This window comes from Xiphias gladius, chromosome 2 (assembly GCF_016859285.1).
Source record: "Xiphias gladius isolate SHS-SW01 ecotype Sanya breed wild chromosome 2, ASM1685928v1, whole genome shotgun sequence".
Taxonomy (NCBI): Eukaryota; Metazoa; Chordata; class Actinopteri; order Istiophoriformes; family Xiphiidae; genus Xiphias; species Xiphias gladius.
Window position 1 is genome coordinate 1045506 of NC_053401.1, and position 18721 is coordinate 1064226.

Genomic DNA, 18721 nt, shown 5'->3' on the forward strand with positions numbered 1-18721 from the left:
TCAACCTTTAGGGGAAATCTGCTCGGACGGGTATCCAGCAAATCCTGGAGCCCCCATTGTTGTGGCAGTGGACTGAGGAGTGAACTCACAATATGAACTTTTATTTAACATTGGAGCTCTGGAACAATCTTAATACTGGAGATTTCCCGACGGGTTTTCGCTAAAATCGCACACACAAACATTCTGTATGTAACATTACTACCTAGAGCAGGCTAGAGCCAACGGTTAAGACTCACAAATTAAAACGAAGTCTTATTAAGACACTTTTTTTTTAATGGAGGAGCTTGAAATCACTGCTTTTCATGACCTGGACCATTCAGTAACACATGGTTGTAATAATATCAGGTGTCTTCAGAGGAGAAGTTTTCCGTTGGGAAAAAATGCTGTACTATTAAAAATGTGCTTATACCTGCTGACAACTACAGCAGAAGGTGTCATGACCGTTAATTAAATGTTTGCTTACTGACTGTAAAATTCTGAGTTAAACTAAACCCGTCGCCGTCACAAAGAAACAAATACCGAACCGTTCCCCTTCGAGGTTTCTTCAGTCCGGACTCCGTACGCGTGCGAGTCTGTTACAACACTGAAACATGAGTGTAAAACCAGCGACAAACAGTGGGTTCAGTCAATATTTGCGCTTCCTCCGCACTTAATTCACCTGTTGTTAACCTGAAAGGACCTGGGTGACAAACATCCCCTCACGGGCGCCGGAGGTGACGTTTTGATGCGACTGGTCCTCGTCGCGCCGTCGTCGTGGTCACAACCCGGCCTCCGAATGCCCCCCCCCCCACCACCCACACTAAACCAGGACATCCGATTATTTTAGATATCACCACCCAAGAAAAAAATCTGCTTCTTTAGATGTTTATCGATGATGATTCAGGTTGTTGCAGATTGTTTTTATTTTGTTTCTTGTTTTCCTTGAAGTCGTCTTCAGAGCTGAGGCTCATGTCTAAGAAAAACTTGTTCGCTGATGATGAAATGTGTTGTTTTTCTTTTCTTTTTCTTTTTTACAATGGCGATGACCCTTCTGTTAGAACCAATAAAGTGTTGACTCATCGAGAAAAACGTGCTGTGTGTGTTTAAATGTCCAGGAACGGACCATTCTGACTCCGGCTGGATTGATCCAATGCTTGAGATGTTTATATACTGTGAGATCCGGAGTCATTTCCGGGCGCGACGTCACATAAAGGAGCGCGAGCTCGATATCTGTGGTGCACGGAGACTATTACATGAAATTCAGTTTTCGGTGATCATCTTTATTTGGACCACAGATTTGGCATGAACAAAAAAAATAACTTTTTTTTTTTTCAGTCAGAAAATAAGATTTCCATCTAATTTTTTCTTTGCTGTATTTCACGCTCTTCAACATAAATTCACTTTGTTCTCAAAAACAAAAAAAGTGCGGAATTGAGCGAATATCTTCTGCTTTTCAAGGTTCCTGTGCATTTTGTCTCTCGTGTTCTTAACGTCTCTACATCTCTTTTCTTTTTTTTGGCAGTAAATTGTCTTTAAATACGGAGCCGTGCAGCTTCAGCCTTTAATCACAGCGATCGGTCTCAGTTTGATCGCCTTCTTGCTGATTCCAGCGGCGTGACACGTGTTGACGACGTCCGTCACGTTTTTGTACGATTCAGGAGCCTGAAAACAAAAACAAATTCAGAAACGGATGAAAGACTTTACGAAATATTCAAATAATAACAAGAGAATTTGTCCGACATCACGGTCAAGTTTCAGGCAGGATCAAAACCATTCTCTCCCACCTCCTCCATGACCAGTTTGGGTGAAGCCACTCGGATGGCGATGCCCATGTCGGCCAGTTTGTCCAGGACGTCCTGGAAGTCCAGGTTCCTGCGGGACTTGGCCCGGGAGAGAGCGCGACCCTGACGCAACAGACACACGGAGGAGGAGGAAGGAGTCAGAAGACAATTTCGTGTGGTGAAACAAGAGACTAAAGCTACAAAGTCTGGACAAACCAACAGTCACAGACGTTTAGTGTTTGACGGTCTGGAGCTCTGGACGTAGACCACCCCACAAATCCACCCAAAAGAAAGCAAGGTCTTGGTCCACGGTTTTAAGACCAGACGTGTTTACGGCTTAGTTTTTTTTTTTTGGCCAAACGTTGGGTTAATCACAGCATCAAGCGTCTGATGAAGACACGCGCGGTCGGACTCTTACCGCTCCGTGACAGGTGGTGCCGAAGGTTTCCGTCATCCCCTGATCCGTCCCTGTGAGGACGTAGCTGCAGGTTCCCATGGTCCCTCCGATCAGCACCGGCTGACCTGTGAGCTGATCCCATCAAACATTCAGAATCACCAGCGGCACTTCTCAATCTAGCCTGAATGACTCCGCTAAGCGGACGGAGGGGTCGCGTACCTGGTAGTCTACGGGGATGAGGGGGTGGTGCGGGGGAAAAGCGCGGGTGGATCCTTTGCGGTGAACCAGCAGAGTCCTCTGCTTCCCGTCCACCATGTGCTCCTCCACCTTAGCGATGTTGTGAGAGACGTCGTAGATGACGTGCATGTCCAGGTCGTCCGGCGTGGTGCTGAACACTTCGGAGAAGGCCTGAAAAGTGAAAAGACCCGACCGGGGATCAGGTCACCCGCCTCTGCATTTCATTCAAAAACAGCGGATCTGATTCGTCGGGGAGATTTTTTTGCTCGCGATTTCCCTTTTTAACCCGACTGGCGGATAATATTCTCTTGTTCAGAACTAAATCCTCAACGTGTTCTGATTAACTGACTCATCACGGTGTTTCGATCGTGTCTGTTTGATGCACTTTGTGACATTTGTTTTGAAAGGCGAGAGGGAAACGAGGACCTGGGGACCGGACCCTGCGGCGCCAGGTGTGCTTTACCTGTCTGGTGAGGAAGGTCATGGACGAGCGGTTGACCCAGGCGTAGTTTCCTGCGGCGGCCATGCCCTTCAGGTAGTCCTGACCCTCCTGCGAGGTGATGCGGGCGCAGGCCAGCTGTCGGTCGTTCACCGTGATCTTGTCCCTTTTCATCGCCTTCTCCATGGCAACCAGAGCATCTGTCAACGACAACGACGACGTGTTCACAGGCCGAATGACCGCAGACGTTTACGACAGTCGGCACCTCCAGGGTTTCTGGATGGCTCGCACCGGGTCTCATTCAGGTCTGGAGACCGTAAAAGGAAGCGCGGTTCCTACCTGTGGCGACCTGGTGCCCGAGGCCTCTGCTGCCGCTGTGGATCATCACACACACCTGGCCTTTGTGGTCGATGCCCATCTTCTTGGCGGCGTAGTCGTCGTAGATCTCGTCCACCACCTGGATCTCGGCGTAGTGGTTTCCTGCTCCCAGAGTCCCCAGCTTCAACACACAAAAACACACAGTCTCCCGTCATTTCTGTTCGCACGACATTCAGGTCTACATCTGGCCGAAGCCCCGGAGTATGACCAAACAAAGGTTCACCAAGTACAAGGTCCTGGTTCTCATTCCTCTTCTGTTAAACCTCCCCCCTGAAATCCAGACCTCTGTGGAGGCTCGGAGTCTGGACCAGCACGTAAACTGTTCCTCTTTCTGCCAGCTGAGGAACTTTAGTGAACCGTGGCGTCCTGCGCTGAGACGGAGAGGGAGCTGATGAGTCACGCGTCCCGTCTTGCTCCCTGTTCCCCTGCCTCATCCAGACTTCCCTGGACCACTTCCAAGCACTGAGGGGTTTTGGACCAAATCCTCCAAAGGTTAAACTATCCTGCATTTCAGAAGTTTTAAAGTCTCCCCCTTTCGACACATTTACTCCTGTTCAGACCTGCTTTTGTTTCATTTTCAGCTTCTCGTTTTGTACTGTTTTATGGTTTTAGCACATTTGTCTACATTTGTCTGTTTCTTTGGCTTTTATTTCCTTTTTTGTCTTTTCTTGTGAAGCGCTCTGCTCTACAAACAGACTTGTTATGTTCTAGACCCGTGGACTGGAACGTACGTTGAACTACTCTGTTTTATTTGGAATCAACATATAAACAGGTCACTTTCGAGAGGTTACCGAGGAGGCAGGTCCGGATCAATCATGGAGTTTTTCTGGCCAATACACGTATCAAAAACTGGGGTTTAAAAAAAATCCAGTATTTAAATACTGGACCAGTCTCAGATAAATAATGTCCAGCACAAACAAAGACATAAAGGTTTATTTACCTGCACTAGAACGTCACTTTTACTTTGCCGGTTTTTTGAAGCTACTCGACCTAAACACTTCCTGCAGGTTTTTCACATTAAAAGCCTACCAGAGATGGAAGGGGATACAGACTTTCAAGCCACAGGAAGGCTTTTAATGCGAAGCATCTGCAGCAAGTGTTGAGTTTGTATCGAGAGCAAACTAGCACGGGAGCCAACCAGAAAAACAGGGAGGTCTCCTAGCAACATATCATCAAATAAAACCCTTCTACACCTGGTTCTGTTTGCAGCTGATGGAACCAGAGATCCTGGTTCTATGCGAGAATGGACGGTACGCCGCACAGTGTTACCGTGATAATGCTGAGTCACAAGGGATGAAAGGCCGAGATGGAGAGAGTGCCATGTTTACATCTAGCAAACGTTCACGTCATCAAGACGGTTGTGCGAGGGCTGAAATAAAGCGCCTTCACAATAAAGCTCTGCCCTTTAACCTCAGACGTCGGCCGACGCGACTCGTTCGTGGTCCTGTTTAGTTTTCAGGATTCTGTATTTGTGCCAAATCAGAAAAGTCGCTTTCCCAGTCAGAGTTATGACTCGGAGGCTAACTTGAAAACCACTGATGAGTTGGAAACCGGTAGTTACGGTAACTTGGATTTGACACGAAGGGGGTGGAAACTCAAATCCGACCACTATGTCCAGCCATAGCCGTCGGCCGGGCTCCGCTTACGGCGTAAAGATTTATTCAAACGTGAAAAATGACGCACACAGAACAAGCCCGAAGATAAAAATGGCTGAGGTGTTGATGATGAAGCCCAGGACGCGTTAAACGTGCTTTGTGGTTTTCTGTCGCGTCTGAGGGTCGACGGATCATTTTCAGGTTGACGACGTCACCTGGGGCGAGTTTTTCTCATCGTGTTCAAATGATGGGAAATCATCATCACCCGGTGTCTTCACGGCTACATCTGCACAGTTAGTGACAGTTAAAAAGGGAGAAATAATTTGTATTTTGAATAATGTTACTTCAACCAAGTCTCGCTCAGCGTTGCTGTGAAAGTGAAGTGAGCTCCCAGGAGCACTGGGGCTGTGGAAACCGTTTTTCTGGCTCCAGAATAAGGCCGAGAACCGCTGGTGTGACTACGGACATGAGCTGTGGGGCTGCTGGGATACCTGAGGCAGGCCTCTCTTCTTGGCCTTGGACGAGACCTTGTTGGGGTCGGCCTGCAGCATCCTGCCGTACTCCTCGCAGTGCTCCTTGTCCTCGGCCCAGGCGTAGCCCTCCCTCAGAGACCAGTCCACCCCCATCTCCAGAGCCTCCTCCAGGTCCCTGATGGTGCACAGGTGAGACAGGTAAACAGGTGGAGAGGGTCTGTGCTGTGATCTAGTTTCGGTCTGGACGGGTCTGTCCTTACTTGGCTCCCATGGGAATGACTCCCTTGGACCCGACCCCCACCGGGATGTGGTTGAACAGAGACTGGGCCAGCTGCTCCTTCACCGGCTGCACGTCTCCCTCGTCCAGGTTCGTCCTCAGCAGACGGACGCCGCAGTTTATGTCAAAGCCGACACCACCTGCAGGGAAAAACCTTTAGACTTTCACTGAGCCAGACCCGTCACAGATACACGTTGATGTCAGCTGTTAACCGTCAAATGTGAGTTTGAGGCTTTTCTTGCTCTTAAATTACTCTAATTTTAATCATTTGGGGTTTTGGACTGTTGCTGGACAAGATAAGACCATTGAGGGCGTCGCCTTGGACTCCAGGATGTTGGGACAGGCGTTCTGTTTCTTAAAATCTTTTTCTGACGTGTTATCGACCAAATGTTTGAGTTATCGTGAAAATAAAGGGCAGGTTAATGGATAATAAAGATAACCGTTTGTCGAGGCCATAAGGAAAACTGAGTTTAATGTAAATGAAGTAGATGTGGATATGTAGGTGAAGTAATAAGAATATTCATATCAAAACTCGTTGATAGCAGTTAAATAGGTTAAATAGTTTGACAAATACACGTTTTTTGGTTTGATTTTATTGTTAATGTGACTGTCCCCACTTCTTGGGGTTTTTTGGTTTTTCAGGGCTGCAACTAATGATTATTTTTTAAATTATCGTTTAATCTCACAATCAGTTATTTGGTGAGTTGATCCTGAGAATCTTAGACCTGCAAACTCAATCTTCTTTAAAGTTGCTTCTAAGATTTTCTTATAATCTTTATTTATTCTTTTTTTTCCCCTTTTACGTCTGCCTCGTAAAACATTTTGTAGTTGCTGATTTTGATAAGTGCTACGTAAATAAAATACACTGGAAACGTAACACTGACACTGAACCAGACAGGAAACGGACAAAAAAAACCAAAACAAAACTATGAGCTAAAAGAGGCTGAAAAGCTCCGTGGAGAATCGCGTACCTGGAGACACCACAGCATCGGGGTTGTTCATGTCGAAGGCCGCCATGTTTCCGATAGCGAATCCATATCCCGAGTGGACGTCTGGGAGACCGATGGACCTCTGCGGAACAATCGGACAACTTCAGACTTTCAACGCGTTTTCACCCTCGTATCTCGAGCGCGTAATCACGGTACTCACGTGCACGATCCCGGGCAGCGCTGCCACGTTCCCGATTTGCTTCATGGCTGGAAGGAAACCACCCACACCTGAGGGACGACAAAATACAGGAATAGAGGGGGTAAGGGGGGGCCTCCGACTACAGCGGTGGACATGATTTCAGCAGCTGTGGCAGCTGGGCAGACCTCCTCCTCGACAGGCGTTGCGAAGCTCCTCAAACATCAGTTTCTCCAGAGAATCGTTGACGTAGAAAATCCCTTCAACCTGAGAGGAAGAGACGGATGACACCGATTTACGGTTCGGCACAGAGTCGAGCTATGGGTCCATCTTTAGCCTCTTTTTTCCAATTCTAGTTATTTATTTTTGCACTTTATTTATTCTGTTTAGTTGTTGTATATAATTAAGGCTTTAATCACAATGTTTGTTACCTGCCTCATTGTTTTTGTGACTTACGGGATGTGGCTACTGCAACACTGAAATTTTCCTTTGGAAATGAACATTTGGAAAACGTACTCATGACCAAATAACTGAGCAAATGCCCCCTTCATTTTAAGTCAAGCTTTAGTCTATAAATTAAATTAAAATATGTTCTATTATTTTCTTGGTCACAATCCTCTACCTGCATCAGTCAGGCTATTCTGTATCACTTAGAGAAAACACTGCTGAATTCAATGGAATTTAGTTAATGAAAATAAAGTCTATTGTTTAAATACATTCCAACAAATCTTCTATTCTTCTATTGTATTCTACTATTCTATCCATATTGGTTCTTTTCACTTTTTGGCCACAGTTCTTTAACAATAAACTACATGGGATCATTATCAAAATGTTTTCTTTATGTTAAAAAAAAAAAACTAAAACTCATTCCAGTATCAGTGTCCATTTAAATAAATCCAGTGCTGAATTCAATTAGAAAGCCAGTTAATAGTAACTGAGGATGCATATTTAGCCACTGTTCTGTAGATAGTTCGTTTTATTTTACAGTTATCATACCAGTAGGATCCTCCCTTTAACTCGGCTCACGTCTTAACACTAATATCTGCATCGCGGAGCATCGTCAGCGGGTTTAACTTTAGTCTGCGGCCGGTTTCGTGGATGTTGCCATGTTTCTTGTGACTACATTAAGTTCGTTCTTGTCATATTTTCAGTAGGAGTCCCTGTCCGGTTAAAGTCTACTCACTAGCCGACATGTGCTAACGGACTGCATAGCTAAGGCTCACTAAGCTAACCAGCTAGCCAAGTTAACGGTGGCAGATTCTCACCTGCATGTTGGGAACGAATCCCTTTTTAATCCTCCAGCAGTTTTTGTCGATTTTATCCAGGTACTGCAGCTCATCGTTATAATTTCGGCTCATCTTTCCGATCCAGAAACGTTGGATTTTTACGGTTTAACGTTGCGTTTCACTGCCCGTCTGATGCCAAGTGCCAGCAGACAGAGCGGTACGGAAGCCCGCAAGTAATTAGATAGAAAAGCGCTTTCTTTTTTAATTGGGCATGACGCATGGAAAATTAATTGTGTAAAGTAACACGAAATGTCAACTTCGAGCCATTTCAACTAAACTTTAGCGCTCAAGCTGAAGTTGATATTAAATATGTTAATTTTTTAATTTAATTTTTGCTTATGAAAAAGTTGGAGATTTCCTTAACCGTGTACTGGTCGCTTGCCGTAGTTGTAGTCAAATAATATCTTCGTCATGTTCGCCAAGATAGCCACAATGATGCCGGAAGTGTGGTGACCGGCCTCCAAAACAAAAGCATAACTTCTACTTCCTTTTAGATATAAAATATAAAACTTCGATCACGAAACTTCTACTGAAATCTGTTCACTTTTTTTGAGCGATCCTGCCAAACACGAAGAAAAACGAGTCATGATCGTTTGTTTTGTAAGATCAGATGGTTTAATATCAGGTATGCTATTTGGCCGAAAGTATGTGGACACGCCTGCCAAGTAAGCACAGCAAATTGGTATCTTTCCACCAAACTCCATGAACTTTTCACTGGATTCTAGTGAAATCTGTTGACATGTTTTGTGCTATCCTGGAAAAATAAAATGTAGCCAGGTTTGTTTGTAAAAAAAAGTTGAAGGAATAGTATAATAAAGTATTCTATATGGCCAAAAGTGTGTGGACCCTCCTGCCAAGCAGTAGTTCATAAAGAAATAATATTTCAGCTGGGATTACCTTTACACTGTTACATATTTTAAGGGGAATAATTTACACCTACTGACTGCCAGGGTCAGCTGAGGTGCTTGCAAAGGTGTTCGATTATCGTATGATTGCACTATTTTGCCTAAAGTGGGGAGAGTCTCCTGTCCAGATACTGTGTGTAGGATACTGGTTTGGTCAATGAAGCAAACATGCAAACTGACAACTGATGTCAACCATCTGTTACGATTAGGTTGTTAAGAAATGAAGGCAAGACTCAGATTTTCAAGTGTCTTTCAAATGAATTGAGCGAGTAACTTTCATTGTTTTAAATAAAGATTAAAAATAAAGCAGAAATGGTGGAAAAAGGTGGGAAAAATCTCCCTGGCTTCAGCTGTTGTTCATAATTTTGTTGCTTGTACTTTATTTGAATAAAGTTTTCAGACAAATTAAAAATGTTTCTAATTCTGCCATTGAAAGGTGTTTTAAAAAGAAAAGAAAAAAAATACCGGATTTATCTTGAAAACCTTAACCGGAAGTGGCGCGTTTAGCTGCGTGGAGTTTGACGCCGTCGCCCAGTCGCCGCCGCCGCCGCCGCTGCTCTGTGTTTACAGGGCGATTTGTCGGAGAGATGTCGTGAAACCCAGTGGAAATCATCACTTTGATCCGTCGTGTAAGTGTTTTTCGGCTCTGCCTCGAAGCTCCGGAGGCTCCCGTCACCCAAAACGTCGGCGGGAACAAGTCGAGTGGCCGACACCAACAAGCTTCGCCGTTACGCGGCGACTTAAAGACGTTAGCTAACGTTCCGGCTCCTGTCTAGAAACGAAAACGAAAAGTTTCATTTCTTTTGAAATAAAAAAAAAACAAACAAAACAGATTTTCTACGAGACCTGTGCTAGGTTTACTGTATCTGTTTCTCTGTAATTTCAATGATTGTGCTATTTCTGGCTTCGCACGCTGGTGATTTTGTCCCGTGGTGAGTGTTGGTCTGCCGAACTCCGAGTTTCTAACATTAGTTGACGGAAATTGAAAGTTATCTGAATCCCGAGTATTTTTTATTTATTTTTTTTTAGCGAAATTGGGAGAAACAGGCTTGTTTCAGGAGAACACAAAACTGAAGTCGCGTCAGTGATGGAAAACGACGATAATGACTCATCAAAAGCTTAAAAATGGTAGATTCCCGGTGGCACTTTGTACGGCTAATCTCTCACCCTGCGTCGGAACAGGTTAATGCCCTTTCTGTTTATATTCCAATACAGCAGGTTCACTTTGTACACAATGATGGACAATCTTGCGATATATGTGCCAGTCATTCAAGTAAGAGTAGAAGTTCATGCGAAAATACAAACATCTTCAGAGATGGTCTGTTTTAGAAATGGGCTTATTTATTTATTTATTTGTTTTTACTACCAAACTCCATTAAATTTTTATCAAATTTTAGTGAAATCTTTTCTTATGCTCTTTTACTCAATAACCACAGAAAAACCGGTCTAGTTTGTTTGTAAAACAGATGTCATATGATATAGTAGGGTGTACTATCTGCTATGTTATGAGGCCAAAAGTATGTGGACACCCCCTGTTCACGTACCTTTGTGGCCATTTTGTCTGTTTTCCATTGGTTTTTCGTGATGCATTCAAGATATCCTGCCAAAAAAAAAGAACAAAAGAATTACACAGTATTAAGTGAACTATGTAGCTGAAAGTGCTGTACATGGACTAACCCTTGTCAAGTAAGAGTTTTGTTAAATTGTTTAAAGATGTTCTGTTCTTTTTCTTCTTTTTCTTTTTTTTAACACCAAACTCCATTAACTTTTTACCAATTTGGGTCTATTTTTCATGGTTCGGTCCAGGCCCTTTAGTTCCCATGAAGGCACATCTTAATGCTACAGCACACACTGATATTTTAGACAGCAGCAGTTTGGGGAAGGTCCTTTCCTGTTTCAACATGACAGCGCCTCCCTGCACAAAGCCAGCTCAACTTGATCTGTTTGGCGCTGAGTGCTGCTGAGGGCGAATGGCTCGGCTTCGTGTCACCATTGTGGTCGTTTGTCGTCCACAGCATGAAGCTGCGGGTTCGGATCAACAGGCAGACCTGCAGGGTGGAGTTACTGGGAGAAGAACCCAGTCTGAAAGAGCTCACGGATCACATCAAGGAGACCCTCCTGTCCTCTCATGGACTCAGGTCAGACACCAACCCAGAGACGCGGCCCGAATACTTCCTATGATCTTCTTCTTTCTCGGGAACTTACGCTGGCTGGGGAGACTTTCTAAAGAATTGAGCCCTTCTGATATGTAAAAGGAGCACGGAGTATTTTCTGCAGTGCCCCTTGGCATGTGGACACTTGCATTTACTATTATTTTATATGTGCAACCAAAACTAAGGTCTGTATCATGCAAATGCAGGTCTCAAAATTATTAGCAACCTCTCAGGCACAAATAATGAAATTAGAAGTTTGTGAGCGCACTGTGGTTTTGTCATTAATGAAAGTATCATCCAACCCCCCTTATTAGATCTTTTTAGAGACAAAATAAAATAATTCAAATATTTAACGGTAAACTATTTTAACAGTTTTGTTTCACCAAGATAATTGCTTTCACTGATAGAACACGGGCTAGAACGCAGCCAGGTGTCATTTTCGTTCAGTGTCTTGAAGTTTAAAGTTGTATTATTTTTCAATTCCAGGCAGCGTATTTGACTTCCCTGATGAGAAACAGCCCCTGAGTGTGTTCTGTTTCTCTCTCAGTGCAGACACAGAGTTCAGTTTGTCTCTGAACGGCTCGGAGCTTCTGTCAGACACCGGTCAGACTCTGTCGTCCTGTGGCATCGTCTCTGGAGACCTGATCTGTGTCATCCTACCCGAGTCTGCGGCCCCCGCTGCCTCCAGCTCCTCCTCCAACTCCACCAAGACCACGACCAGCGGCACAGAGAACCAGAGGCAACAGCAGCAGGGGAAACTGATGGCTGCCGTGACCCCCAACCAGGTGAGTGATTCATCTGAGGTAGAAACAGGTTTCCAAAGCATCTTCCTGCCTTTTATGATACAATTTAAAGCCCAGCAGCTGCTCCGTGGAAAGCAGATCGGACTCCACCTTCAGCAGACTCGTTTTAATTTAATAATTGGAGATAATAACAAACAATCTGTGCGTGTGTGTGTGTGTGTGTGTGTGTGTGTGTGTGTGTGTGTGTGTGTGTGTGTGTGTGTGTATAGCCTGACAGATAAATTATCCTGCCAGTATTATCAGCCCACATGAACCTTTCACAAATCCATCCATATCATAATATGTCAACCAGTAAGAAAGGAGAAACGTTGAAGATGTGTTTAAGGTCAGTGTCACCATTACACAGTTTGTCCAGCAGAGAGCACCGACAGGTTCACTCTGTCACTGTCACATGTCCCGTTCACCGCTCGTCTCCCGAATCGGAAACGTTTGCTCATAATATGAAACAGACGAACCATCAAAGTATCAAACACTTACATCTGTCACACAAAGAAAAAGACTGATTACTCAGGACAGACTTAACCACCCACCTTGTCTTTAAACATTTACTTATGTAGGACACCTTCCCGTCAGAAGCCTGCTTTTCAAAGTGAAAATGTTTTTTCAGTGAAGCGTACAGGTGAAAAATTCTGACTTGAGGGGAAAATAAGCCCGCACGGCATACTGAGTTTGTTTGGTTTGGACTTGTCGTGTTGATGAAAGGAATCTGTTGCTGCGTACTGAAATTCAAACTGTCACCTTCAGTGAAAATAATCCTCACATCATCATTCACACTCAACGGAGCCGCTGTCAGTGTCAATGAAGCTCATCGTGTTTAGTGCTGAGTCATTTTTCTGAACTCCCTGCATCACAAACCACAGCTGACACCAACAAATGTGTTGATCTGTATCTACACAACTGAAACATCACAGCAGGTAGACACTCTCTGTGTTTCTGTTTGTTTTTATCACGCCACTCTAAAAAAGGACTCTTTAGTCCTCATCCCCTCCCTACTGATGGTCTTAGCGCTTCTCTTAGGAGTTTGTCGGATCCTGACAGTTTTGTTGCATTCACGTCTCTCTGTGTCAAACAGCCCAGCAGCAGCAGCAGCAGCAGCAGCCGCAGCCCTGCAGCACTGACAGAGTCTGAGGAGACCACTGAGATGGTGGACTCTGAGCCTTCGGTCCCCAGCTGGGAGCCCATGTTGTGCAACGAGGCAGAGGAGGGTCAGGCTCCTCTCTCTCTGGAGCTGCTCTATCACACGGCCCAGACCACCAGTCCCAGTGACGCCATCATGGTGGCCGGAAACCTCCTGATGCTCGAAACTGGGTTCATTCCTCAGGTGAGACTGAGGACTCTGGACTTGTTTTCAGCTTGTCTTGGTCTCTTTCTGGATTTTAAATTCTGAGATCTGCAAACTGCTTCGTACCCAAGCTTTTTACTGAGGATACTCAGGGTCCGCAGAAGATGAATCCCAATGATTTTAACGACCTCCTGACCTTTCCTCTAGCACCACCGTCAGGCTGGGGTCAAGAATCTATGAACAAAAATGATAAATACTTACATATGTCATCGAAACAGCTCCTTAAAAGTAACTACAAGAAACCGGAACAAAGGAAAAGCTCGATTAAACACAAATCGAAAGAAGGAGTTGAGCAAATTAAAAGCACAGAGAAGATAACTCATAAAATTCAAGGCAATTTAAACAGATTTGAACAAAATGGGCTAAATGCTTGTTATATGAACTGAGTCATGGGGGTAGTGGTTGAAATCATTGTGTAGATTAGTGCATTTTACATATGCACATTATCAAATGGAATCACATCATTTTTTAGCTTATAAATGAATTTGCTCATTAAAATTGATATAATTAATGTATTTAAATTGGGATTTAAGGGCACAGTTAACTATTGTAATAAATTACTGTATTTTGATGCAGTGGCTCCCAACCTGGAGGCCAAGGGGTGAAACAGTCAACGAGAAAATCTCAGGGTCATAGGATGTTTAACAGGATAGGAAAGCAGAAAAAAAAAAAATTTCTGCAACAAAAAAATTAGGATTTTCTCAAACTTTGTTACAATCTCTGTTTTATTTATAACCAGATCATTTTATCTCCCCAGGTCTCTAAATATTATTTAAATAAGTCACTGTGAGAAAGAAAAGCACTCTTTACTCCTAACTCTTCACAGCACATAATCCTAACCGGCCTGTGATGATGGGCTGCAAATAGATTTTTCTTCGTTTGAAGGGGTCACGAGGTAAAAAGGTTGAGAATTACTGATCTAAGTGATTTAAAGAGGTAAATGAGGCCGTTTATATCTCATGAGGTGCTGAGATATGAATCCAGACAACACGAGGCAGCAAACTGTCTGATACATGAAAACATTCAGGTATTTATTCCCTCTCTCTGTTCAGGGCTGTGAGCTGAAGCCCGGGGAGATGCCCGGTGGGTGGAGGTCAGCAGGCGGAGTCTACAAACTCCAGTACACTCATCCTCTGTGTGAAAACAGCCTCGCCATGGTGGTCGCCGTGTGCATGGGCCCCGTGCTCGTCATCAACGGTCAGTCCAAACACAACATTTCTCACCCGGTGACTCAAGACGGTTGCGGTGGAAGATTGTTCTTGGCTCCACCACATTGTGGGAAAAGCCGCAGAGGACAATTGACAGTGCAGGGCAGTGATGAGATCAGACAGCCGGGACACAGTATCAACAAACAGCATGTTTTAAAAGACAGAAATACAGTGAAAATAAGATGAAATGAGGCCAGAGTAAGAGTACAGATGGTAGGAAGGATCCTCCATAGTCTGGACAGCTCCGTTCTTTATATTTAATTCATATTTCTCACTTGACTGCATCTGTAATTTTAACGTTACATTTACTTTGCTCTGCAATTTCAGTTTCTTCCTGATGTTCAGATTTCCGCATCAACACATGACGGAATTAGACAATGAAGTGTTTCTTCATCCATAAATGACATTTTTCCCTTTTTCGTCCTTTTTTCTTCTCCCATTTTTCTTCCCCCCTCGTACTATGGGAATATATAGTTTCTGTGTTTTGCTTGTGGCTCCAAATGTCAAAAACGGGAATGTGATGGGAAAAGCTGGTTATGTCGTGTAACGTGTGCAACCGTACCTTCCAAATAAAAAATAGAATTTAAGAAAGATGTACGTTCTCATATACATTCACTGAGAAAATGCCCTGATCTGTCCTCAGTGAAGGTAATTCACCGTGAACCGCTGACAGTTTCTAGCGGGGATCCGGTGACCATCAGAGGCCGGCGTTTATCCGGACTGTCTTGTCTTGTGTGTTGCTGCGTGAGTTCTTTCCTCACACCACTGGTGCATGATTAAAATATCTGCCACCTCTCCCAAAAGCCAAGCTAAAGGGAGTAAATAAGACTCTATGGCGGCTAAAGTTAAAGTTGCATCGTCGGTTTTGCTCTTTGATTAAACAGCTCACACACGACATTCGAAATCTCAGACCTCTTCTCTATTGCTAAGCTCTCTCTTCTCTCTCCAGCCACTCTGAAGATGAACGAAACCGTCGACACGGTTCGCAAACTGTGCCTGAATCCATCCAGCTACGTGACGGACGAGTGGCCAGGTAGAGCTCCGATTGGTCGATTTGACACCACGCCATTCTGTAAATAACTGCAGCGTAACGTCATGTCTCTGTTGTCGTTGTTCAGGAGAAAGTGCGGCTGCGGCTTTCAAAGATCTGAGTAAACTGTCCCGGGTCTTCAAAGACCAGCTGGCGTACCCACTGATCGCTGCCGCCAGAGAAGGTACAGTGGAGGAGAGTTTATGTGATTGTAGCCGCTTTCAAATGACTGTATTTTTAGATTTGACTAAGTCTTTTATCAGATTGTATCATCTTTTTTATTTTCACTCAGTGTTTAGTGAAAATAAACCTGCGGCCAATTTTGTCTCGAGCCCCATTCAGACAGGATTAATGTCACATGAGGAGGCGGGTAAACACTAATCATCTGCTTTTTTAAAAAGTGCCAGGCTGTGGATTTTGTCCAACCAGCTGCCTTTTTACTATCATCTCTGCCAGACTTTTGCTTTTTCCCTAAAATGATCTTCTCCGCCTCTTCACCCCTCGTGGTGACAGACCGCTCCACCTCAGTCTCTGAGCCCCGTCTCAGCTCTTTCTGTCCATGGGCTGAGGTTGAAACGACACACGGCTGCTAAAGAAGCTGCCAAGTGTCCGATTACTTTTGGACCCCTAAAATTCGGGCGCTGTGCGTTTAATGCACTGCGGTAACTGTCCCAATACTTACGGCCTGCTCTGAGTTGGTCACGAAATGTCAAGATGTATCAGCTGACTCTCGTTCCCAGCGATGGCTCTGCCGGTGGCGTTCGGTCTGGCCGCTCTTCCTCCGGAGCTCCTCCTCCGAGTCCTCAGACTGCTGGACGTTCGCTCTGTGGTGAGACTGTCCTCGGTCTGCAGACACTTCAACATCGCCACGGCAGACTCGACGCTGTGGAGACACCTGTACCGCCGAGACTTCACAGGTGAGACCGCAGGAAAGCCGAGCTTTCTGATGGCGACGGTTGAATCCAAAAGCGCAGTGACCGAATGAACTGTCATGACCAAAGTCCACGAAGACGTGGAAGGTTCTCACGCATAAACTCTTTGTCTCTGTGTTGTTGTTCAGATCCAGATCCCAGCAGGTCCAGAGACACAGACTGGAAAGAGGTGAGACTCCCCGTCTGCAACTATTAAACACAACTGAAACTGAACCGAGGCTGCAGCCGTCAGTGAGTTAATGTGTGGATCATTTAGTTTAGAGGATGTTCACCAGCAGCAAAAACTGCTCATCACACATTTACCAGAACACACGGTCACATCTTCAGTCTGTTTTTCACTGTTTCTTAATTTTTTACCTTTGAAATTGCATTAATTTACAGATTAATAATGACATAATTACAGTATTTTAAGCAGATGATTAATGAATTATAATACAGGTATTTTAATAGATAATCTTCATAGTATGAGTTTATAAGTGATTATTCTTAAAATTTGAACTTGAATGACCTCAATTTTATCTTAAATGGGCCTTAATGTTTGTATTAAAAAATGAAGAGATGGTTCTGATCTCTTGATAAACACAATCTTTTATTTATGTATTTCAGGGGTAATTCTTACAGAAAACATAACTCGGTCCATTTACTCATCCTTTACTTCAATGTTAAATATCCGATATTTACTTCCTTGACTTAAATTAATTAATTTATCAATAACAAAAATGTGTGTTCATTAATTTTCTTTCATTCGACCAATCGATTGATTAACAAAGCTAAAAATAATTTGCGGCCAGTTTAACATCACCACCAGAACAGAGGAATGGAAGTATTCCTTTTTCTGGTCTCGTCCCGCCGTCCAAACACACCGTGTTACTATGGAAACGCTGCATTCAGCTGGTCCGGCAGACTCCAACGGTGTTTTTACGTCTTCCTGCAGCTTTACAAACGCTTCTACAAGCTCCGCTGTGAACATCGACACGTTGCTCGTCACCGCTCCCTCCCTCCCTTCCACCGAAACCCTCGAGACATCTTCGGCTCCGTGCCCGTCCCCCTCCACCCCCCGCTGCCCGGCATCATCGGGGGGGAGTACGACCAGAGACCGAACCTCCCCCGCGGCCTCCTGCCCCGCCACCGCTACGACCCCTTCAGCCCCCCTCGAGATCTGGACGGACGACCTCTGGACAACTTCCGCAGAGTCCGACCAATGGGGGGACGACCCGCAGACGTCCAGCGAGGATTCATCTGATTATTGACTGTCGGAGTCTGGTTTCAGGACTGATCAGAGCTTCTGCAATAAAAACCGAGATCTGAATGATACGAGTGTTGGTTTATGTGAAGCTTTTGGAGAATACTTGACTTCACAGTTACGGAAGAAACGAACGGGTCTGTGAGGACTAGGTATTTAACACTAGGAGCCCCGGACTTTCAGGGGCCCCTAAAGCTGCAGGTTCACTGTGTATCTGTTTGTGGCGGTTTTAATAAAAGCAGATTTGTTTGGGAATGAAACTGAAATGAAAGGCGATGGCGCCGTGCTAGAATTTGATCATATTTATTGCTGCATTAATGTGTCTTCAGTAAAGGTGGAGCTAATTTTCATTTCTTTAAATACTGCTGGGTAGTTTTTGAACAACTGCTTCAAAGATTTTGCCTTAAAAAAGTAAAAAATATCGTTGTCAGTTTAAGGTACAGTTTAAACCTGTAATGTTACTTCATATATTTGAAGAGCTTTTAACGCTTACTCGCTTGGGAGAAGCCGTTGAAACCCGTTTATTAAAATCCATTAACTCCTGGGGTGACACCACCAACAGCGCAGAACCATAACAGTTCAAATTTACAATAATTTGAAGTAAAAAAGAGGCAAATCCTCATTAAACAGAGATTCAAGATCACGGTCTGTTAACTATCGATTGACAAAACGACTGACTGACTGTTTCAGCTTAAAAAGATTTTTCACAAATTCATTTATTTATGAAATGTATTAATTTGTCCTCACTGCTGCCGAAAGTGTCAGAGGCGCAGTTAACGTGCATCTCCACTGAAAAAGCTGCGTGTGGGGTTCCTTCATGTATTGAAACGAAACCCCGTTGAAAACCCTTTCATTTACAACTGTCTGTTAATTCATCCATTCGTTTTTCTCCAAATGTGGGTCAAACCAATTAAAAACACCTTAAAACGTCATTAATTTGCGCCTGATTTCTTCAAATAAAGCGTCACATTTAATGGATCTAATATATATTATATTCATCTTTTCTTCTGTCGCTGTAACGAACAGAATAAAGCTGTAAAAAATAAATAAAAATAAATAATAATTAGACGTTAACCCCCCTCCCCCGACACAATGACGTCATCTTTTGTCTCAAGACAAAGGGCGCACTAGTTTATAG

The 18721-nt window shown here is 44.2% G+C and overlaps 2 protein-coding genes across 6 annotated transcripts; one reads left to right on the top strand and one right to left on the bottom strand.

The window, feature by feature from the left end:
* Positions 1-112: 112 nt before the first annotated feature.
* Positions 113-8323, bottom strand: rtcb (RNA 2',3'-cyclic phosphate and 5'-OH ligase). Its single transcript, XM_040141858.1, has 12 exons — positions 7947-8323; positions 6870-6948; positions 6706-6773; positions 6528-6627; positions 5540-5696; positions 5298-5454; positions 3173-3332; positions 2858-3033; positions 2377-2565; positions 2179-2289; positions 1764-1883; positions 113-1641 (listed from the first exon to the last, which is right to left on the bottom strand). Exons 1-12 carry the CDS (start codon positions 8037-8039, stop codon positions 1534-1536), a joined length of 1518 nt encoding a protein of 505 aa, XP_039997792.1. The 5' UTR covers positions 8040-8323; the 3' UTR covers positions 113-1533.
* Positions 8324-9390: 1067 nt separating this feature from the next.
* fbxo7 (F-box protein 7) lies at positions 9391-18535 on the top strand. 5 transcript variants are annotated; one of them, XM_040141897.1, is made up of 12 exons: positions 9508-9804; positions 9902-10054; positions 10888-11010; positions 11573-11810; positions 11881-11888; positions 12903-13149; positions 14223-14367; positions 15328-15411; positions 15497-15592; positions 16149-16325; positions 16469-16509; positions 17275-18535. In XM_040141897.1, the coding sequence occupies exons 3-12, from the start codon at positions 10889-10891 to the stop codon at positions 17581-17583; spliced, it is 1467 nt and encodes a 488-aa protein (XP_039997831.1). In that variant the 5' UTR covers positions 9508-9804; positions 9902-10054; position 10888; the 3' UTR covers positions 17584-18535. The 5 variants fall into 5 exon arrangements, with proteins under 5 accessions (XP_039997821.1, XP_039997831.1, XP_039997804.1 ...); XM_040141887.1 differs by lacking the exons at positions 9508-9804; positions 9902-10054 and adding an exon at positions 9391-9501; XM_040141870.1 differs by lacking the exon at positions 9902-10054.
* The last annotated feature ends 186 nt before the right edge of the window (positions 18536-18721 follow it).

Bases quoted from the DNA above. Each gene is read 5' to 3' on its own strand.
- rtcb (XM_040141858.1), bottom strand. From the start codon at position 8,039: ATGAGCCGAAATTATAACGATGAGCTGCAGTACCTGGATAAAATCGAC. The intron at 6,949-7,946 runs GTGAGAATCTGC...TCTTCCTCTCAG, and splicing joins GATTCGTTCCCAACATGCAG to GTTGAAGGGATTTTCTACGT. The intron at 6,774-6,869 runs GTCTGCCCAGCT...GTCGTCCCTCAG, and splicing joins CAACGCCTGTCGAGGAGGAG to GTGTGGGTGGTTTCCTTCCA.
- fbxo7 (XM_040141870.1), top strand. From the start codon at position 9,758: ATGATTGTGCTATTTCTGGCTTCGCACGCTGGTGATTTTGTCCCGTG. The intron at 15,412-15,496 runs GTAGAGCTCCGA...GTCGTTGTTCAG, and splicing joins CGTGACGGACGAGTGGCCAG to GAGAAAGTGCGGCTGCGGCT. The intron at 16,326-16,468 runs GTGAGACCGCAG...GTTGTTGTTCAG, and splicing joins GTACCGCCGAGACTTCACAG to ATCCAGATCCCAGCAGGTCC.